The sequence below is a fragment of the Bacillus rossius genome, assembly GCF_032445375.1.
Source record: "Bacillus rossius redtenbacheri isolate Brsri chromosome 4 unlocalized genomic scaffold, Brsri_v3 Brsri_v3_scf4_2, whole genome shotgun sequence".
NCBI lineage: Eukaryota > Metazoa > Arthropoda > Insecta > Phasmatodea > Bacillidae > Bacillus > Bacillus rossius.
Genome location: NW_026962011.1, coordinates 23,542,174 through 23,566,185, shown reverse-complemented (window position 1 = coordinate 23,566,185; position 24,012 = coordinate 23,542,174). Strand labels below are relative to the sequence as shown.

General features: G+C 39.6%; 1 protein-coding gene across 1 annotated transcript in view; it reads right to left on the bottom strand.

Annotated features, from left to right (window-relative positions):
- LOC134542376 (exocyst complex component 1) overlaps positions 1–24,012 on the bottom strand; it is a 50,102-nt gene that overhangs the window by 19,412 nt on the left and 6,678 nt on the right. Inside the window, exons 4-9 of the mRNA XM_063386556.1 lie at positions 22,757–22,865; positions 20,588–20,742; positions 14,364–14,591; positions 8,320–8,562; positions 3,476–3,722; positions 586–833 (exon numbers count right to left, since the gene is read on the bottom strand). Coding sequence (XP_063242626.1) covers positions 586–833; positions 3,476–3,722; positions 8,320–8,562; positions 14,364–14,591; positions 20,588–20,742; positions 22,757–22,865 — 1,230 coding nt within the window. The remainder of the gene's footprint in view (positions 1–585; positions 834–3,475; positions 3,723–8,319; positions 8,563–14,363; positions 14,592–20,587; positions 20,743–22,756; positions 22,866–24,012) is intronic.

Sequence of the window (24,012 nt, the reverse complement as noted above, 5' to 3'; positions counted from 1 at the left end):
TGCCTATCCTTTAAGTTTAATTACTTTATACAATTTTATGTTTTTTTTTTCCTTCTATATTTATAACATTTGTTTTAATATCTTAGAACTTTTTGTCGTAGTTAAATATTTTTCCTGTACTATTATTTGTCGTGGTGGTTTTTTTTTAGTTGTGTTATTAGTATTTGTTCATTTTGTGTTGTTTGATTGTAATGTAATTGTCTCTTATTTTCCTTGTTTGTGCCTACCATTTAGTTTTTCACAACTGTTCATAGGCATTTAACAAATGTTGATAAATAATAAATAAAATATTTAAAAAAACTTTCCCATCCCCTAAATGAAGCATGCAAGAGAAAAGTGCAACAGAGCACGCAAAAGACAGTGCAAGGGAACAGAACAATAAAAAGCAAATGTAATCACGAGAGAGAGGGCGAGTACGAGAGAGAGCCAGAATGACAGAGAAAAGAGAGATAGGTAGCGAGAGAAATAGCGTGAGAGTATGAAAGAGTGATCGGGAGCATGATGGAGGGTGTGCATGAGATAAAGAGGAAGAGAGAGAGAGAGAGAGAGTGAGACCGTGACTACGACACCGGGCACTCGGAGCACCTTGCCGCCGGGGCCGCGCACGTCCAGCTGGAAGAAGCCGACGCAGAAGTCCTGCTCGGCCAGGCACACCGGCTCCAGCTCCGCCAGCGCCCGCTCCAACACCTCGTCGAAGCGCTGCCTCTCGGCGGGGTCCGCCTCCCCCCACTGCTCGCGCTCCTCCCCCAGCAGGGCGGGGGCGGGCGGGGCCTTGCCCTGGCCGGGGGTCTTCTGCTTGCCCGCCAGGTCCTGGTTCGAGCCGCTGGTCCTCACTGCGCACAAGTCACTGCCTGCAGTTCAACACTACCTACAGTCTACGACTACTAAAAAAATTTTAAATGAAAAAATAAAAAATAATCTGTTAATCAATTTGACATTTCAAACTGAATACATATGTATTTTTTAATTATTCATTACCAGTAGTTACAAATAGTAATGCTCATTCACAAATAGGTAATTTTAACGAAACAAGTGTAACATGTAAGAAGCAAAGAAGATTTATTCTGAAGTTTCAGTTTATTTTCTGCAACCTGGTACATACATGCCTTTTATATGTAAAAATAGGTAATCTGTGTACTGTATAGTGCAAGCATAAATTTTCTTGTACTCCTGTGAAACATGTAAAACATGGTTTAAACTGACTTGAATAATTTTTGAAATTTGTGAATGATATTTTACTCAAATTTTGATTAATATTTAAAAAAAAAAATTGAGATTTGCAAAAACTTAGTTTACACCCTGTACTCTGGCAGAAAGGCATTTCAATAGAAGTAGTTCCACAACTTAACATCTTATTGAACTGGTAAAAAAAATGGATGGCCATTGAAATGTGTTTCTTTTAGTTTATGAGCATTAAAAGTGTTTTGAAATGTACAAACATTATGACTGTAGAAACCATAGAACATTTATATGGCATTTATGATAGTTTTTCCAGTTTAACTTTAGTCAGCTCGTATGATTATACAGCCTTTTTTACACCAGCATGGAGTTAAAAAATTAATTAAGTTTTACCACCACAGCACAGAAGTTGTATAAAGCAAATGTATAAAGAAGTAAAGAATGCTGTAATAAATTATAGGTGGAGGGAGTCAGGGATGATGATAGGAGATGGGGAAGGGGATGGAGAAGAAGTTGCCTTTGCTAGCGGCCACAAGGAAGAGGAGAGGAATTAAGTGGGAGGGACCATCTGAAAAACTCCATTAGCTCTCATCTTGCTCTCTCTCTTTCTCTCACTTATGCTCTCCCTCTTGCTTGTGTTCTCCTCTATTGCTCATGCTCACTCACAAACTCTCTCTCTCATGCTCGTGCTCTCTCACTCTAGTATTCGTGTTATCTCTCACACTTCCTCTATCTTGCACCATCTCACTCTTTCCTGCTCTCTATCTCTTGCTCTCTCACTCTCTCTCTTTCTCACACAAATGCTCTCTAATTCTTGTGCAATTTCTCTTTCACTCTTTCTTTTGCTTGCACCCTCTCCCCCTCTCTCTCTTGCTTATGCTCTCTTGCTCACTCCCTCTCACTCATGCCATCTCTTTCTCATAGTCTCACTCTTTCCTGCCTTCCATTTCTCCCTCCTCCCTTTACCTCATTTTCTCTTTCCCTCATCCCTCTCTCTCTCTTCTTCTTTATCTTATTCTCCCTCATGCACACCCTCTATTATGCTCTCAATCACTCTTTTTCTTGTGCTCTCTCTTGTTTGATCTCTCACATGCTCTTTCATACTCTCACACTATTTCTCTCACTACCTATCTCTTGCATCTCTATCTCACTCTCTTTAACTATTATTCTCTCTATATCTCTCTTTCTCTGTCATTCTGGTTCTCTCTTGAACTCTCCCTCTCTTGTGATTTCATTTGCTTTTTATTGTTCTCTTCCCTTGCACTTTCTATTGCGTGCTCTGTTGCACTTTCTCTTGCATGCTCTCTTTAGGTGTTTTTCTCTCTCCTGCTCTTTCTAATACACTCTCTCGTGATCTCTCTCGGTTCAACTCTATATCTATCACATGCTCTATTTTGTGCTTTCATATGCTCACTGGCTATCCTGCTCTCTTCTGCACTCTTTCTCAGGTGCTATCTCTTTTGCTATATCTTTCTCTCACTTGTGCTTTCTTGCTCACACTCTCTCATACTTTCTAACATTCTCGCTCACTAACTCTCTTAATCTCTAAATTTCACTTACTCTCTTCATTTTGCTATCTCTCTCCTCATAGCTCCCTCTCTGACTTTCTTGCTTTTACTCTCATTCTCTCATGCTCTCTCTCTATTGTTAATTCTCTCTATTAGGCTCTCTCTCTCTTGTGCTCTTTCTATTGTTATCCTTCTATATTTAATCCCTCTCTCTTTTGTCATCACTCTCTTTAGTGCTCTTTCTCTCTCTCTCACTGGCTCCATCTTATTCTCTCTATTTCTACCTCTCTATTATGTTCTCTCTTTCTCTCATGTTCTTGCTCACTTTTTACAGTGCTCTTCACACACTCTCTCTATCACGTGCTCTGTTACTCTCTCTCTCCCATTATCTGTCACACTCTCTTGCATGCTCTCTATCACACTCTCACTTGCTATCTCTCTTATTCTCACTCTCACTCTTCATTTTTTCACACATTCCAAAGGGTTAACCTGCCTGATCAATCTCAACAGTGGTTAGAAGTGGCATCAGTGATGCAGTTTGGGGACAGAGAGTGTAGTTTTTTTTTAAATAATCGGTTTCCATTGCTGATATAGCATGAAAGAGAAGGGTCTGAGAGCCTGGAATTAATCAAGTTAGATGCCCCTGTGGAAATAAAAAGGACAGATACAAAAATTGAAGACTACGCTTTAGAGGAAGAATCAATCAGCTTCAATTCCAAAACCATTAGACTTTGAACCCTTTGATAGCACTGAAATCGATGGAACCCAACACGGTGGACGATACTCACCTCGCCTGTCCCTGGAGCCGGACACTTGCTGCCGGGCCAGCTCGAAGAAGCGCCGGACCTCCCGCTCGTACAGCTTGCCCAGGGACGAGGTGTAGACGCGGGAGAGGGCGGTGTAGGCCTTGTAGTCCATCGCCTTGCACCAGCGCATCAGCTCCGCGTAGGGCTGGAGCTCCCGGTGGACCGACGTGTGGCGCGGGAGGGTCAGCTCCTGGGAGTGGAACCCCAGGGCGTCGCCCGCGTCATTGCCCTGAGACAACCGCGCACATGCTCGTGCTTCCTGGCTTATGCTTATGCAGCTCGCCGACACAACAATGGCATAGTCAGAGGTGCCCCCCCCCCCTCCCCAAACACTATGACTCACCCCCCCTTACCTAATGATGCACCTCCCCCCCCCCCTAAAATTTTTTATGCCATTTTCTCTATGATTTACTCAATTATTTTATAATACAGTGAACTCTCGATATCTCGGACTTCGATATCCCGGACTTCGGATAACTCGGACATCTGCAAAAGTGAGGTGCGCGTCATACGTGGGTATTTGCTGGCGCGAGGTGCGAGAGACTTGGCAACAGTGCGTGGTGGGTGGATCGGGAGACGTGGCAACGGTGCACGGTGCGCGGCGCGCCGAGGTGGCTATTGTTATTAGTACGAGCTCGTCACGCCGGCGGTAACAATGCCAGTTATTGATGCACTTGTGAACTAATGGGTAGTTAGAAAAAATAAATCGACACGTAGCAGTATCTTTTTTGTTTATGTTCAGTTAATTCTTTGCACATTATATTGGCGCCTAAACGAAAATGTGTATCTTTAAGTATCGCGCAAAAGTTAAAATTGATTGAAAGGCTAGAGTCTGGTGCATCTGTGGCTAGTTTGTGCGTAGAATTTGGGATTGCTAAACAAACTGTTTCGGATATAAAAAAACAAAAGGAAAAGTTGAAGGTGTTTGCTGTGAAGTGTGATGCTGAAGAAACTGTTGCTAGCAGAAAACGTTTAAAGTTGCCAGGCGATACAAACTTGGAAGAAGCTGTACACAGATGGTACGTACAGCAAAGATCCAGTGGTGTAGCAATTAATTCGTGGTGTTGAGCTACAAGCAGCTGCCGACAAGTTGGCTAAACACATGAACATTCAGTTCAAAGCAAGTGACGGATGGTTGTGGCGTTTCCGACACAGACACGGCATCGTTAATAAAAGGATGTTCGGAGAAGCTTTGAGTGCAGACACTGCGAGTGTCGAGCCATTCAGAAAACGGCTTTGCACTTTAATTGACGATGAAGGACTGACAAAGGCGCAGCTTTAAAATGCGGATGAGACGGGCCTATTTTGGCGTTCGCTGCCTGAAAATACACAAGCTTATAAACATGAGGGCACTGCGCCTGGGCGTAAACTGAGTAAAGAGAGGCTGTCTGCTCTACTGTGCGCCAATGCTGACGGCAGTCATCGTCTTAAGTCGGTTGTCGTGGGAAAATCACGCCGACCTCGAAAGCTAAAGGATATAATGACTGATCTGCCAGTTCACTATACCAGCTCAAAAAATGCTTGGTTTACACAGTCAATTACAGGTGACTGGTTTCATAAACAGTTTGTGCCTGAAGTAAAGAAGTTTCAGACGGAAGTTTTAGGCATTAATCCAGAAGATGTCAAGGCTTTGCTAATTGTTGACAATGCACCATCCCATCCCGATACGGAGAAGATGTGTAGCCAGGATGGAAAAATTAAATGCTTGGCATTGCCTCCTAACACCACATCTCTTATCCAACCCATGGACCAGGGAATAATTTTAGCATGCAAGAGAATATACAAAAAAAAATTTTTAGACGAAGTGATGGTGGTGTTGGAAGAACCAGAGGACAAAGAGGATGATACTCTAGGAATGAGAACACTGCAGAACATTCGAAATTACAGCATTAGGTCTGCAATTTTCAACTGGGCTTCTGCATGGAAGGACATCAAGACATCTACACTTGCAAATGGGTGGAATAAACTGCTCTTTGACGATGCCATAGAGCCAGATTTTCTAGGGTTTGAAGCCAGTGACTATCAGCGCACACTAATGGCTGGAGGCGAAACAGGTGTCACAAAAGAAGACGTCACTGAATGGTTGGATGCTGATGAAGGAGATCTTGGTTATCAGTTTCAGACTGAGGAAGAGATAGCTCAATATGTTTTGTCTCCTACTACCACGCAGCAAGACACAGACGAAGAGGATGAATTAGGGCCGCTATCAAAGCAGGACCTTTCCAGTGCTAGACAAGCCCTGGATACTCTTATCAACATTGTTGATTCAACTTCAGATGCTGACCTTCAGACATATTACAGACATTTCCGAGCAGCACGGGAATTAGTAATCAGTAAGCAGCAACACAAGACCGTCCAGAAGAAGATTGACAGCTTTTTCAAGCCTTCGAAGTCAACAGAATCTGCAGAAGCTAGGCCAGCTGATTTACTCTCCCCTTCATGCTCTTACAGTGACAGCCGCGAAAGTGTGTTTTACTCAGACTCTGACTAAACGATGTAAAATCAGAACATGTTACAGTGATAATTAATGTTTATTTTCACAGTTATAAATTTATATTACATACGCTCATAAAAACCTTTATCGGTACGTATTTGTTATCGGTAAATATTTTGTATCATTATCTCCCACGTTTTCCGTCCGCCCCCTCCATTCCGTAAGAGACGTTAAGAAACAGACAGCTGACCTCGCATCTCTCCGTCTCTCTCTTTCATCTCCTCCCCTAGACCATTCCGTAAACAACACGAGTCTCCGCAGTAGGCAAACACTGGATTCATTATTCAGCATATAACACAGGCTTATCTTATCACCACGTCCCTTAAGTTTTTTGTATTTAAGATGCAATGTAATACCACAGTCAACCGTAGCCCTGATATAACTTGCTGTGTTGCCACTTCCCGCGTGCCATGTGTACTAACAGTACAGTCTGTCCCGTTTGTTAAAACACATGGCTGTCTTCTCTCCCTTTATTTCCCTTCGGTATCTCGGACAAACGGTTACTCGGACCACCTCTCACCCCTTTTAGTCCGAGATATCGAGAGTTCACTGTATTATACTTTTTTAGTATTATATTTTATCACATTTTGCATTAATTAAAACTGATTTCTAATAATAATTTTGGTCATATCAGGTAATATTTCCATCCTGAACCGACAGATGCCAAACTGCTTTTGTTGAGGAAAGTTCGGGGTTGCCAATTTGATTTACAAAATCCCTTTCAATTATCAAAGCACCAGAAATGTATTTTCACATAAGAAGCTATAATTATGTAAATAATATATACATTTTTCTCGTCTTTTAACCCCCCCCCCCCCCCCCCCTGAAATTTTAATGACACAGTCTGGTCGTTACTCCCCCATGTGGGCACCCCTGGCATAGTTGTATCTGTTTACAAATGGTGCTCCAAACACACACACACACACACACACATTAGTTAAAATTTTTTAAACATTCGCTGAAATATCTGTTCCTCGCAAAGGCAGCCTACAGGCAGAACATTCTCTCTCTCCATTCCACTTTAAGTGGAAATCAACTAGGTCAGAAAAAATCTTGGCCCCAGCCGTTACGTACCGACATTATATTTCCATCTTTTTTAAAAGTTTCGGGCATGCTATATTCCTAACGAAGACAACAGATCAAGTTGCAGCTAGCATCAAGTAAATAGTAAGGCAGCGACAACAATCACGCCAATCTCTCGTGGAAAATGTCTTGTCTCTGGAAATAAGGCACAACATGGTGACAGATGATCACTACAGAGTGTACCTATTATAATAACCTATAAACTGTAATTTCTCAAAAACCAGTAGGAAGTTTGAAATGCTGTTAATGTATCATCAAAATTGGAAAGACAGAGAACGGAAAGCCCCTACTTATGTGTATGCAGAGTTATTTAATTTATTGTAAATTATGCTATGATTGGCTGATTTTTGAAATTGGGTCTTAAGCTTATATGTGATTGGTTGTGGGTGACACGTGACCATCTCCCTCCTTCGTGGTTGGAGGTAGTCATGTTGTGATCGTGATACGGAATGGTCATGGTCGGGCTATGGCTCAAAAATTAATATAATTATGTAGTGAGTAAAAGCAAATTTCGCCACTGCGGTCCAGCCGCCGCTGATTTAAGTGGCACAAAGAGAGGCAGGTGGGGTTCACTAGAGAGGAGAAATGAAATGCTTAAATTTTATGCCGTCTTCATTTCTACAACAAAAATAATGTGATCTAAAGAAGTACTGTATTTAGTTTTTGGCATAGTAATATATAGATTAAAAAAAACTTTATGCATGAGTAACAGGTAGTTGTTTTTTTCATATGAATTAGCAATTAAATTTTTGTCTGTAATCTTGCAATATGTATGTCCTATTTGGGCGTTTATTATGTTTGTTGAAAACATATTTGTCTTTCATTTGGTACAGTGTGAAACTAAATTATTAAGTTATTGGGTATTTAAATTTTTATGTAAACAAACCTGCAAATTTTAAAGTTTCTATAATTTTTATAAAAATTTAGTCTCCTAGTATTGGCTGTTAGTAATACTTTCCATTAGGTAACAGTAACAGTTAAAAAATTTTTTTTAACATTTTAGATCAAGATTTTTTTATTTCAAGTTTATTATTTTATTTCTTATCCCCGACTTCTAGATTTTGAAACGGAGGCGTTGATTCGAGGTACGCTTTTGAATTCAAAGTCGATAAGGATTCAATGAAGTCAGGGTTCAAACCCATCACTACTGTCTTGCCTTGCTGCTTGCCTACACAATGAGCGAATGCAATGCACGGCCTCGTCGGGAGAGAGCACGAGGTGTTACCGGTCAAGGGGTGTGTGTGCGCACCAGGTGGATGAAGAGGTTGTTGAGGTGGCGCGACACGGTCTGGGAGAACTTGGCCCTCCACTTGTCGAGGCGGCGGCGCTGCTCGCGGACGGCGGCCATGCGCTCGAGGGCCGGGTGGACCTGGGCGCCCGCGGCGGCGAGGAGGGCGGCGCCCGCGGCCACGGCGTCCGCCAGGCCCCGGGCGCTGGCCAGGTCGGCCTCCGCCAGGGCCGCCTGCTGGGCCTGCGGCAGGTCCAGCTGGGCCTGCGCGCACGGCACACGCTCCCTCGCTCCTCTGTGCTCGGGCGTCCAAACACTCGCAGCACAGCTCCTGCTTCTGGGCCTGGCTCAGTGGGCACTTTCTACTCCACATTCGTGACAGTTGAGTAATACAGTTATGACAACTGTAGCTGATCCACTGACACTATCAATCGTTTTCTACCAGCGGCTCCAGACTGTAGACCATTAGTGAATACTAAGCTTTAAAAAAAGTTTGGAAAAAATATTTTTCATACTTTGACCTGACAAAAATTTGAATAAATGACACAAATCTTATTAGAGAAAAAATAAATAAAAAAAGGTTATGTTTTGTATTTTGCTTTATGAAGATTTTATTGGAGAATTATTTTGAAATAAGATTAAAAAAAGCAATCTCTTGCATGTATCATCCGGCAATTGAAAATCCAGAAAATTATTTTTCATTGCGTGACCAGAATGCAATAAAGTACACTCCCTATTTAACGCGGTTGTCGGGGGACATAACTTTTACCCGCGTTGTTGCATAACCGCAATGTTTCGATGTGACCAAGGTCAAAAGGCATAAAACACCGCCTGTGTTCTAATAGGTCGGCAAGCACGCACAGTATAGACGGCCCGCCTTTGTGCGGACTTTGCATCTGCAGTTTTCACTAAACACGGGTGAAAAAATAAAAATAATAAATTTTAAAGAAAAATATTAAATTGTTTTTATTTTTCCGCGTGCCGCGCACAGTTTGTCGCACGGCCTACGAGCGCGCCACACGCCGCCATACACACGTGCGGCACACAAGCTGCTGCCAGTCTCGTGGTGTTAGCCACAGTATCTGCTTCGTCAGTGTCCGTAACAAAGTAAGTGCAGTGTGTGCGGTTACACACGATTCTGTGGTCAAAGTCTTCTAAAAAGAAAGGCCGTAGTGATACTTCAAACCGAATATGAATCGCAAAGTACATTGTTTGATTGACAAAATAAAAATTCTAGATTTACTTACAGATAGCTTGTCTTTTGTAGAAGCAGGCCGCAGATACAGGAAAAAAACGATTCTAGCATTCGTACAATAAAAAATAAAGAATCGTCTATCATGTCAAGAGGTTAAACTTTATTATCCATGCTTACAGTAAATTATAAATGGTCACATGTGGGAAACAAAAATTGCGCCAATTTAATTTTAGCGCAATCAGTGACGCCGTATTAAAAACCGTGTTAAACTTTGTCTTTACTTATTTCACCAAACGCTGTGTCGAGTTGCTGAGTGTGTGTGACCCGGATCGGCAAGTGTTATATTCCCCAGCCTCTGTTTAAAGGTCGGGAGACCGCTACACATAAACATTTCCGGGACTTGTTTACTACCTCACGGCAAAAGTGGTACAGTATGGTTCACGTAAATATTGGACCACTGGGAATTCCTGGGCAAAGATTAAAAATACGCTAGCCGATTTACTTTACTATTTAATGTTAAAACATTATACCAAAGTAAAAAGATGAACTTGTATAATACAATGAATTACCCAATAATATTACGTCTGTAGGTTTAAGTTGTAACAAAACATTTATATACAGATGTCCAGTAAAGTACCAATTAAGATTCTGGAGTGGAATTTTAAACACCGGACTACCTGATTTTGCCTTGTACGCAGCGACGCTGCTCAGTCAAGTGACTCATGCTCTGCCTGTGTGCTGCGTGAACACATTCCCTCCCCCACTCCCCCTGGTGTTTCTGCCCGCTCTAACCTCTACCCCTCTCCATGTTCTCGGCTAGCCTCTCCCTACCCAGCGCTTGCCGACAACCAAGCCTATCCAACATCAATCCCCAGCCGAGTCACGCTGGATAATGTCGCTGGACGGTGGGCTTTATCAGGTCCCCTGTTCGATGCTTCATTTGTGTGATAAAGCGACATTAAGAACTAGTGTTTCAGAAAATATCACTGGGCTGGATTGGACCATAATTTGAAAACCCTACAAGATAGAGGAATAATGTACGGAGATATCTTGTTTAGAATTTTACTGCGGACATTTTCTACGCCTAGGCTTTTTTCTGCCCGATGCTTAGTTTGTTAGTTACAACGCAAAATTATCCTAATCGGCTGTCAACCATTTATTCCATTATTATTATTCATTTCTGACTGGGGGACATGGTTTGACCCGCGATATACCCGATTCCGCGATCAATCGGGGCGCGATATACCGGGAGTTTACTGTATTAAAAAAATAATTTTTTTTTTTATGAATTTTGCCTGAAACTTTACAAATAGGAAATAACAAGTTGCATGTATCTGGTGGAAAATTTTTACTACAGAACAGAAAATACTAACAATAATTTTATTGTTTTTAGAGTGAAACCTCTGATTAAATTGCACTTAATTAAAAAAAAAATGGCATTAATTAAAAACAATAATGTTACTGTAGGACATTTACTTTATTTAACTTTCACACATTTAAATTCAATTAGTAATTCAGTATGAATAGAACTTTTTGATTATAATAATAAACTTACCTTGTCTATCACCAAACATAGTTGATTATAATGTACCATATGTCCATATTGTTCAGTCTATAAGAGGACTTTATGAAAGTTTAAAGTTCCTTAAGTTGTTACTCACACCACATGTATGTCTTACATATTGCACTGTTGCATAAAGTCCACACAACAGCAGTCGAAAAGCACAAAGGATGTTAGAGAATAAATATTTTAGAACTAATTAATTATCTTGAGTCCTTTTTGCCCTTGTTACTACACTCAAAATCTTCAAGTGTTTTGTTATCTAACATGCTTTATTTTATGATATGTAGTCTCTATTTCTAAGCACTAGAACAAGAATTAAAACCAATGTACAGTAGTTAAAACTGATTATCCTCATCTGTATGTAAATGTGTTAATAAATTCAAGGCACTAACCCTCTAGATAGCAGGCTATTATTTTTTGTCTCTGAGGTTTGCATATTTTCCTTTTAAAATGGCATATTAAATATTTTAGCTTATATGTGTATAAACAAGTATATTCTACTTTCATGCCTAAGAAGTAGTCTCACATCTTATGTACAGGTGCAAATTTTACTTCCCAACTACCATCACTGAAAAGCTGACCATGTCTTGTATCTAATGTTGTGTTACATGCCCCAATCCACCATGTTCAAAGCAGTCCAAATCAGGGACATAAGCAAAGCATGCTTTTGGAGAGGGTGATCAAAACCATTAGCAAATATGTAGGTAGAAACATGGCAAGATACTTAGAAAATCATTGACAAAGAGACTTTCTGATAGTTATCAGTAGGGGTGTGCGGGAATAGGTTTTTGTACTGCAGGAAATTTCCGGGGAAAATAAATAATTCCCGCGGGAAACGGGACGGGATCAGGAAAAATTAAAAAAAAAAAAAAGCAAATTTTTAATTCTAATGCGAAGATGGCCATTTAAATGTTTCTTGCAAAGTTAGTTGTTTTTTGCTGCTATTTCTTTTGTCTGCTTCACTTGCCCTTTTTTCAGCGGCGACTTCATATTTTTTAGCATCCTCAAATTCTTTTTTTATAGAGGGATGTTTATTGAGATGTCTTAGTAATCCAGACGTGCTACCATGCTCGCATGTCAAAAATTTTCCACACGAGACACACTTTGCCAGGGAGTTACTGTCTGTCAGGCGTTCAAAAAACATACTTCTAAACACCTTTAGGTTTACAAGTAACAGGCTGATCGGTTGCTACCTCCATTATTTGTAGGCTGCTAGTTTGTTTTAATATACAACGGCATCGAAAATAGGAACAGATACTTTGCACAAGCTTTAATAACGTAACGTCAGTCGACAAAGCCCGCCAAACTAAACAACTATTTTTTTCTCCCAAAGCAAAATCATAGATGTTTAGATACTCGTGAGCAGTGGTGTAAAACTACGTGATTTCATATTTTTCAAAGTGCCAATACAGTTTTCTACATCGCAACTGCTATCAAGTAATGAGAACGGTTACGCTTCGTTATGTAATGCAAGTCTAGTATTTCTTATATCTTTGGTGAAAAGGTTGGATTGCGCATGTGTTTTGTTTGTGTCTAAGGACGCACAGTGGTTTAAGGTTAAGTATTCAATGGTGACGGCAATAACGTTATATAACTGACTATTCACGTATCTTGCAAATTTGTACCCTTGAAGAAATATATTTATGAACGCATACAATATTTAAGGTACTCCATGTACGTTTTTTATATTCCAATTAGATATGTGTAAACGATTATCATAATTCACTGCACACCACAGCTGTCGCTACGATTGGCATACGTTTAAAAGATGTTTTGCGTTTAAATAGTTCGGAAAACCTTCAAAAATGTACGAATCCATAATAAATATTGTAATAAAAACAGTTTGAATTGATAGAAAACATTTTATCATGATTAGTAAACATTATTAAATTTTTAAACAATTTCCCGAAAAATTCGGGAGTAATAAAATTCCCGCCCGGCATTTTGGGAAGCCTATTTTCCCGACTTTTTTCCCGAAGCGTCGGGATCCCGCACACCCCTAGTTATCAGTAATGTAGGCATGCAGGGAGAAAAAATTGGTTAAAATTAGCTGTCATCAAGTTTATTTTGAGGAAAATTGATGCATATTACTCTAAGATAAAAACATTTGTGTTGGTCTAGGTGTGTTTATAAGACATACTTCATTCATCCCTTCGGGACACAAATGGAGAAAAATGACACATTCCTGACGACCGGAGTTCAAATCCCAGTCAGGCCATCCTGTTTTTGGCTTTCCACTGTTTCCCAAAATCATGCCAGGCAATGCAGGGGTGGATCTTTCCTACAGGCCATGGTCCATGGCTACATTCTTTCCCAACTTCCTGGAACTGTGTTGTTAAATGCATCCATCTCTATATTACCTTGCTGGCAACCGGAGTTTTAAAAAAATTCATATACACAATTTCTTTTATGCTCCAGTCTCAGGCTTGAGTGTCATAGAGTTTAAAAATATCACCACATGGTTACTACTCAAGATTGAACTAAAGAAGATACAGGAGTAGGAGCAGCTATAGCTGCTGGAAGCTGACCGGCTCAGCACTAGAATGAAACTTCAATCAACCGTCACTTGCAAGCAGGGCTGCGACAGATAACCAAATAGACGGATAACAGAAATCTCTTAATGCACATGTAGTTTAATGTAATTTCACTGCGGACTTGGAACCAAAATGAAACAAAAATTCTTTTAAAGTACATAATACACTTCTACTTGATACAGTAGGGTCTAAAATTAATCAATTGACAATTTTAAAGGAAGCCTGTTTGTTTCTTGATATTCACACATATTTTTTTTTTTAAGAAGATGGAAGATAACAGAAACTGATGGTTAAACGAGTGCTCTTTAATTAAAAGTTTTACTGTGTTTTTGTTTGTGACAAAGTAATAGACCATCACTGTCTAGATGTGACAGCAAAGTGTTTCTTCAGGAGAGTGATCATAATCAGGGGCGTAGCCAGGGGGGGGTTTTAGGGGTTCAACCCCCCCCCCCCCCCCGCCCTAGCACCAAATCTTTAATTTATTTCTTATTCATCACTCAAACAAATTTCATGTTAAATTAATAAAATTTTTACCATTACAATATTTAAATTTAAGAACAGAAAACTGCTAAAATAGCACTATTTTACACCTTAAAATCCAAATTTTCCCGGGGGAGGACCCCCGGACCCCCCCGCTTTAATACGGGGGTGACCATCTTCTTAACACCCCCCATACACAAATCCTGGCTACGCCACTGATCACAACGATCGCTCCTTCACGAACACGCCCCTGCCCAAACGGAACGTGGAAAACCAAGCGACGCGGACTCACGACGACGGCCTGCAGCTCGCCCAGCAGCTTGCTGTTGTTGCGGCTGGCCACCTCGATCAGCAGGTTCTTCTCCTCCATCTTCTCCATGGTGTCGCGGATGTGGCACAGCACCTCATCGTACGAGTCCAGCCGGCCCTCCAGCCGCCCGGCCTCCGCGATGGCCGCCTCTATCTGCTGCGTGAGCTGCCCCACCTGCTGCTCCGAGGCCAGCACGCTGTGCACGTTCGCCTGCAAGCACTCGCGCTCGTGAACCTCTGCCTCAGGGCTGTTCATCCTCCGCCACGAGACAGTTCCACTGCAAGGGAGCCTCCGTTACTATAAGACGATGTAAGAGGAACACAAACAATGGCATGAATGTAATTTCCCAGTGACGTTGAAATTTACTTTTTCATAGTATCCATTTTTAACTGGAATCTGGGTCTGCTTGCTCCCTCACTCAGAACTCTACCGGCGACAAGGCCAGACAGCAAGCACGGGCCACGGTTTGTGCTGATTCATGACCCACCTTTAATAGGGTTATGTCCGAGCAAGCAACATATCTTCGAGGGTATCGGCCAGAGTTTTTTGGGTAAGGAGGTGGTGCAATCAGGTGCCAGAATGGGAGCGAAAAACAGCATTCAGATAGCCTGAACAGAGGAGGAATAATGGTTAGGCGGCACTGGATGGTTTGAGAAGTAGGCACCTTAGACATTTAAAGCAGTACGGAGCCATTATTCACAGTTCAGTCTGTTCAGTAAGTACGTGACCAATTGGAATGAGTTCGGGCAGTTGGGGTCTGACTGATGCGGTCGGAGGCTGTCGTCATGAAATTAATAATCCTTCATCTTTTTTAGGAGTGTTTCTTCAGTGATTAGGTCACAAGTTAGGTTTTTATATTCATAACAATTAATTATTAAGAATATGTTTTAGCCTAAAGTTTATAAGATTTTCCCTTGAAACCTAATTATAAATGGTTTTAATTTGTGAGTTATCTGGTTATTATTACTCGCTAATATTAATTTTTTACTCTAAAGCCTAACTAGTTAAATTTTAAGAATGGAATTTGTAGAAATTGTATAGTTTATGAGTCTTAGAACAGTGTTAATCCTTACATATTTAATTTATTTTGATTAATTTAAGCCTTAGGTTATATTTCACCAACCAAAAACATTCTTTAGACAGAAACTTAGAATCTCCTGTGGTACTAACTGTGTTTGAATAAGCGTTTACCTCTCACAAAAGTGATTTGCAGTTTCATGAAGACTGAGTAAATGAGAATTTAGAGTTAATTTGTTTCCCCCCATGGTAATTAAGTAACTGATGTAGATGCAAGATTATTAAAATTTTGAGTCTACGTACAAACATTTTTTTTTTCAACCTATTTCAATTTAAAGCACTTAAACATTACATGCCAACTTTTGGAAATAAGAATTAGGAAAACTTTCAAGGAAGATGCAAAATAAATCACGGGTCAGTAAAAAATGTAACATTATAACATAAGTAATGAACACTTAAGTGACAATTACAACCATAAACCATCATAAACTCTTGTAAATCAACTGATAAATTCATAAATATTTCAATACCTTTTAACTGAAGTATAGCAGTGTGGTTTTTAAAAAAAAACTGTAGCCATCTTTCCACTTTTTTTTTGCAATCTCAAAGTTGAAAACCTTTTCTTAGTAATGCACCAGCATGAACTGCTGCAGTTAAAGGTCTACCAAGAATAAATTGAACAGGCACTTTACTCTTAATAGCTCTATATATGTCAGTACTTCTGGATTTGATAAAAAAAAATATATTCTAATTTTCTTCCTGGCACTTCACATTTGTTACATGTGTCATACTTTTAACATGAACTGTAATGTCCTTTCTCCTGCCATGCCCAGTGTTTATGTTGCATCGGAAAAATGTACAATATGTAGGGATGGTCGGGTACCCGAAATTTCGGGCAGTGTTTCGGGTATCAAGTATACCCGAAATTCCGGGCGGGTATTTCAGTGCCCGAAAATATCGGGCACCTTGGAAAACGGCAATACCGCACGGCGCAAGTAAACAAAGCTTCTTTTTTTTGGAACGCGCGGCAGCTGCAGGAACATGCCACGCCGCCGCCGTCCCGGCACCAGCCGGTGAAGTGAGTGTGCGTGAGAGATAAGATAAAGAAGGTGCCCGGTCAGCAAGTGTGTTTGTGGGAGGGGGAGACACAAGAGAGCGAGCCCTGCAGCAAGCGGAAGTGGTCAAGGTCAACATTTACCGTTACTCTCGCTGGCTGACTAACGATGCAGCTGGTCGCCCGCCTCTCTCTCTCTCTCTCACACACACACACACGCGCGTACGCACGGCGGATGCTCACTGCTCAATAGTCACAAAGTAGTGTTCATGGCCGGTGGAGCTGCTTGCTGTGTGCGAGAAGGATTATAAGCTGACTTTAATTACACACATTGTAGTTGCGTGGCATTTGCAGAAAGTGTTTGTGAATTGTTTCTATTTAATTCATGTCATTATTTTACCAAAATGGATACCAGTGGAAGTGTAGGTCAAACAATCAGCAGTGACAATGAACCTTCAAGCAGCTACCCAAACACAATTTAGTTAATAAGCACTTTACATATTTCCAAGATTAATATGCACTCTATTTTTTAGTTTAATGTTTAACTTTCATATCAGTGCGGTATAGTAAATAAATAAAAACAGTTCAGGTTTGTCAATGCAAACTTAAGTACCACTATTTTATGTTCAAAATTTATTTCATTAACTGATTTTGATGCCCGACCGAGATTGCCCGAGCCCGAAAATTTTTGACAATTACCCGCCCGAGCCCGCCCGAAGTCAAATTTCTCTGCCCGACCATGCCTAACAATATGCTAATATATTTCTCTTTTCAGACTTTTTGATTAATAGAAAGTCAAAACTATATTGATCCCAGAATACTTGATACAGTTTCTTTTTTTGTACTCATTTAAAATTATTGTAGTCAGTTCAATCAGTACATGAGAAAACGCTAACCATACAATAGACTCTTAAAGAATTGTACTGCACACAATATTGATTGATAAATGTTTTAACACTCGGCCAAACAGAGTAAACCAAGTTTGTTTTAAATGCGAAGTATTACACGGTTCAAATGGTGTATCACGAAACCAAAACTTTTTGATTTACTTCACCCATTCAACAAGGCTGCTTAGCATGACCATCTTCACTGCAAGGTACAAACCACAGATGAAAAACAAACAAATACTAGCTTGAACTGGTGAGATTTCCTCTCAACACCCAACTATTGATATACAGTAGAATACAGCCGATGCGACCCCCCTCTGATGCGTCCATTCCGTTTATACGACCGTTTTTTGAGAAACTATGAAAAATTTGAGCAGAGAAAGTCGAAAATTTGAGTAAAATCGGCTGAAAAACAAGACTGTTAAACTTTGTTGGGTGCTATGTGTTCACGTTTATCTTGGCGAGCACTGTACTGCAAGCAGGCAGGCATACAAAAGACGGCTAGGTCCCGTGCCTTTGTCTTTCGACTGGTTAGTGTGATGTGACGTCGCCAGGTGTTTGGTTCTCGGCTATTTTTCTATAACATCGCTGACTTCACACATGCGCAGCTAAACAAAAAAAAAAAAATTGCGTGGACTTGCATACCCCGAACAATGGGTTCCGATTGTGGCCATAGGCGGCATGGCCACTTGATTTTATATTTATTTTAAGTAATTTTGAATTATGGCTGTTACGTAATTTTAGTTTTAATATTTGCCCCTTTCCATTTTTTTTAAAAAGAAAGTATTGGTTTGTTATAAGTTTTGTAAATCTTATTTTTAAATATGTTTTTATATTATGTTATTTTTTACGTTAATGGTTTAGTTTCTTAATATTTAATAATAACGCTTTGGACTTTTAATTAAAATACTGTGTGCGACGCTTCCCCGCTGTGAGCATGCAAATGGACTGTTCCAAGGCTATAAGGTGGTGGGGGAAATACGTCAAGGGAGGACAGATTGAGCTGTGCGAGAGTCGTCAGCTGATCGCCGTGTGGCGCGTGTGCGCTTCGGGCGTAACGGGCGCAATGATGGCTCGTGGTATTGGGCCGGGCCAAGCTCGCGAATACTTTTTAAATAAAATCAGCTGACGTGTATTGAGCATTGGGGAATACTTACGTTGTCACGGGTGCTGCCAAGAAGAAGAGGAGTTCACGCTACATTTTCCGTTGAATGCAGAGTTAATATGAAGCATTTAGCACCTCTGCTAAATTACAGCCCGCTAAACTCCGGGCCAGGAGGTCCGGGGTGTGATTCGACGTACATAGTTCATCCAAGTAAGTGATTCCGGCTCCGAACTTTTGCCCCTGTAACCCCGGGGCGTTGATTTGGACTTTGCCAAAATAAGAGTGAATAATCCGAAAAATAACTTCTGCCAAAAGACCCTGCCCACAACTTCGAGTGTATGTTCCATCGTGGTACCCATTTTTAACGAACCTTGTATCATGCTTGCCGCGAAGCGTCGTAAATTAAGACATTTTAGAGTGACATTTATTTTTATTAACTTTTACTTAAAAAGAATTGCAATTCATTATTTATATACATATACATATGTATATATATATATATATATATATATATATATATATATATATATATATATATATATATATATATATATACACATATACATATACATATATATATATTGGAGCTGCTTGTCATCAATGTTTGATTTTATTACAGTATTTATTTATTGGTATATACTAAAACGTGGCTCTATTAAAAGCCTCTGTAGCACTATAGGGCAAAAGGTTATAGGCATTATTGTAATCTTTTTGACATTTTGTTTGCAATTAAATTGCCTGCCATGTTCATGCGCAAGTAGTCCCATTAAAGTTGTTGGCATTGCAAGTAATTACGTGTTTTTCGTTTTAAATACTATTACTCTGTTCTCTTCCTTTTCCAAAAGGTCTTTGAATAATTTACTTAGGAATTTTGGGGCACTCGTTTATTGGAGCAGCGCGCAAAATAATAATTTAAAAAAGATTGGAGTGTTTAAGGCTGTTCCCAGACGGGTGTCTGACTTGTGGTGGTGTGACACAGGGGGTGCCAACCACGACACGATAAATACTTGTGCTAAGTGAACTCGCGTCACGCAAGTTCGGCTATGCTAGCCGGCTGGTGGTTATTTTCGTTCAAAACGTGGCGAAGGAACTTGTGTGGATTAGGTAGAAAACATTCGGCTATAAACGAAAGATATAAGAAAAATGCTATCCTGAAATGCTGTGACATGTTTTTGGAGTAGATAATCACAGCGACAGACCAACAGGATGCGCTCCCAACCTTGCCGTCAGCGATGTTTATTTTGACAGCTCAAGCAATTATCTTTTCCACTACCCTTCACAGCGTAAAAAAAGGAAGAAAAAAAAAAGTTGGAATGCAGACGGAAAAGAACTATGCAGTAAAATAAATATATTTACGGCCCTGCTAAATTTTTCTATTCAATAAAATTTGAGGTATTAGTGATTTTTCAGCAGAAACTGCTGTGTGACTAATAAACAAATTGTATCATAAAAACTTATAAAGTATTTATTAACGGCGAAGGACAGTCGTATAAGCCCATAAAAATATTTATTTTACCGAGAATGGACTATACAACCTGGCTTTTGCCGCACGCGGTGTGGGAGGGGAGGAGGATGCTGACAGTTTCTCACGCAGAAGGTAAGCTACCACAGTGGGTTTTCGTGCGGGCGGGTAAGATAACATGACAGCTGAGACGGCTTTTCGTGCGATAGTGGACGCGCCGAGCTCGGCTAGACACTGCCCGAGCGGCATTCACACGATGTATCCGACGATGCGGTGACACCCCGAATTCTCTATTGCGACCATTCCGTTTATAAGTCCGTTTTTTCGGTAACCGTGAGGGGTCGCATCAGTGGGATTCTACTGTACACACAAAAGCAGCTATGACATTGATACATACCATGTTACAAAAATTGATATACGTGTCCACAGCAGGCAAATCAAGTAAATAAAAATTTGTAAAAAACAACACTTGTTAGTAATATATATATATATATATATATATATATATATATATATATATATATATATATATATATATATATATATATATATATAATTTTATGGAAAAATCATAAATTTGGCAAGTGTGTTAAACCAAAACCAGGGTTTATTTCCCAATTGTTCCCAGGACAGAGAGAGAGAGACTGCAAAGCAAGGCCAGCGGTGGGGAACGATGCACACCCCGTCCAGCACGGAGAGGTCCTTGGCCAGTATCTCCATGAAGGCCTCTGCGTTGCTGACGCCGAGCTCGCACTGGGACATCAGCCTCTCCAGGTCCTGCTCCTCGCGCTCGTTCAAGGCCAGGTACTCCTCCGTCTCGACCGCGTCCACTGCACCTGCGGACCAGTCACTGGCCTCACGTTTCCGTACGACTTCCGTCAACAAACACACCGGTGTTACAGGTAGTGTGTGTACCATTGTAATCGTTTTAGTATCAGTATCGGCTGGTATTCCCCAATCTCCTGGATTTCCAATATAATCGTTTTAACTGATACACTGAAAAAAAGCACAATTTCGCCCATTCAGGTGTCACCCATCTTTTCCATCTACCTGTTTATACTTCGATAGGCATTTTTTACTCCAATATTTCTGAAATTTAAGGCTATAATTGAATGATGTTTCTGATCATTAGTGAAAGGCATTATGTGTATATTATGCTATGCATACATTTTATGCTGTAAAATAATTTTTTTTGTCATATACCAAAAATCCTTTTAATAAAGAGTGTTATTAAGGTACTGACTTATTACTTAGCAACATTGAATTTCTGAAGACTTTCATCGTTATTATTTACAAAAATTATTATTGAATAGGTTTTGTATCGGTTATTGTATCTGTTAAAAAAATATATAGGTAATTGGAACGTATAGTTTTTTTTTCCATATCACCCATCACTAGTTATGGGCAAGCCTGTTCAATGCGCACCAGCGCATACTGCAAGAGAGCTGCTACGGTAGGTAAAGTACACAACACATAAACAAAAAATGCCTTTTTATGGATATTTACAGGACTATTACACATCTACAGCATCTGGTGTTTGTAATGAAGGAATGGATAAATTTGAGGGCAACATTTTATTGTCAGTGAGGTCACCTAGAGACGGACAAGGGAAGACGTGACGTGGATGGAGCAACGATGGAATGAATGAATGGATGGAGGAAACTGAACTACCCTGGGAAAACCTACCTGCTAGTCGCAAAATATCACATATCCCCAATTGTGAAAAAACTGTGGGGTTTTGACTTCACTGGGAATCGAACCCAGATTGCCTATGTGGAAGGCAATTTTTGCTCATTAGTTAAATTTTTAATCACCAAAAAGCCAACAATTACCCTATTTATGACTTATTATTGATATTTTGGCACTTTTATTGACTTGACCTATAAATGACCCTTTTTGAAAATTATAAAAGTACACCCTTACCTGGGACTCGAACCCAGAACCCCTCACATTGAAAGCCGGCATGCATCCAACTGCGCTATGGAGGTCAGCATTGACCACAGACTTCCCCATGAAGTTTGTAATAGCCGCGCATGAGTCAAGTCACAGCTGAGGTAAAGGGAGGTTGCTACCAATCAATCCCAGCCAGTCATTTTCGACACATGGGCTAAATCTAGGCAGTTTATCCTGAAGTGTAAATGTGAGCAATATGTCGGAGCACTCAAATTAAGATATTTTATGAATGACAGGAGCCAGTAAAAACAACAGTTTGATCAACCAGGAGAATTCGGTGCTGTTACACAGTGAAACCTGTTTATAATATTTTAAACTTCTCATTTTACATGAACAATAAATAAAATTATCTATTTTCAACATGACTATAGACAGAGAGAAATATTTATCACAGAAATGTAATCCATCTAATTACATTGTTTAAAAAAAGAGTTTTGAAACGATAGAAATAAAAAAAACCCAAAACATTATTGATTGACAGAATTAATAATTGAATGTACCTAACTGGTATCACCCATTACTAAACAGCCAGCAAAATAACAAGAGCATTTGAAAAATGTTTTTTTCTTCTTTTTTTAACTGTTTAAAAAGTGTGTGTATATAAATATATGTGTGTGTGTATCCAAGATAACTTCCATGCATTTAAAGTTGCATGAAAACCTTACAAAACGACATACCTTATTTCATACTATCAGTCTTAGCACAAAATTTAAGTTGTATTAAAAATATATTTTCTGGTATCAAGATTATTTGTAGTCAAAAGAATTGTTGAAAATGGTTAACCACAAAAGCTATATTGAAGATATTTGAATGAGGCTGAACTTGATTTGATACATCTCTAATAATATTACAATGAGCAAAAATGGGATGTTTAGTAGTAAACACTAGTGCCCAGACCTGGAGTGGCAGCTACTTCTATCTCCACCATGTGTCCTGCATCTTCAGTCCACTCCTCCGGGAGGTTGTGGAACGCTGGCTTCTCCTTCAGGAGATACTTGTGACATTGCTGCAACATCCCAACGTTCACCTCATGTTTACTTGTCAGGTAAAGAATATATATATTTTTATACAGAGACATACGGGGACTAGTGCATTTTACGATTTCATAACATCACTAAAGTCACCAAGATGGCGTTGTTTACGTCATTACCAATCCTACATTCTTACAGGACAAGAGCGGGAATGGGGGTTTTGAGCGAGGAACTATAAACACACTATTTCTCTGGCTGTTCATGGGCATATCACAAATGTAAAAATAAATAATAAATGTTTTATCAGTATTGTAAACTACACTATTCTAAACTAGCCAATTTTGCGATACCAAAATTTCGTTATCAAAGAGACTATTTCTGTACATGATATATAAATTACATTGGTATCGTGAATAATAACAATGTGCCCTATTTATTAGAAGACTTCATGATTCTGAAAAATAAAAGTTGCGAGGGATGTGAACTATAAAGAATTAAACTGGTAATGCAAAATACACTAGAATGTGTGGAACTGTAGTCTACTTCATTATACCGCAACCGTAATAAATTTTTCTATTATTCATTACTTTCAATAACTTATTTACCAGTATCGCAAATTAAACTACACCGAGTTGGACTATAGTCTGCTTCACGATACCACAAAAATTTTATTGGAAAATGTCTCTCTTTCACTTCATTAAATACCAGTATCCCAAAATAACCTTGTTTAACATTAAACCTACTTTATGATTACCTAAACCAATATTTCATATAAATTCAATATGCAACTGTCACCTAACACATAATATTACATACACATAAAACAACTACAAATAACAAAATCTTCACATCCATTCAACCCCACTTAACTTTCTTGTTTTTACTACAGTGATTCTATACTATCAATTTTTCTCTTACATTTGCATCATTCACTCCAAATCCAATTGCCGTTCTTCCATTTACTAATACTATTTCAATCCACACATTCTTTCTCTCCACTGCACCTTTATAACAATCTATTGCAAATAAACATCTTGCTCATCTCTCAATACAAGAACACTTATTTTCACACATATTCACTACAATTTTTATAACATTCTTAATACCTATTGCATAGACCTACTTATTAATTTACTCAATACAACTGTTATTTCCTTATTATGTCACTCCTTGTACCTCATT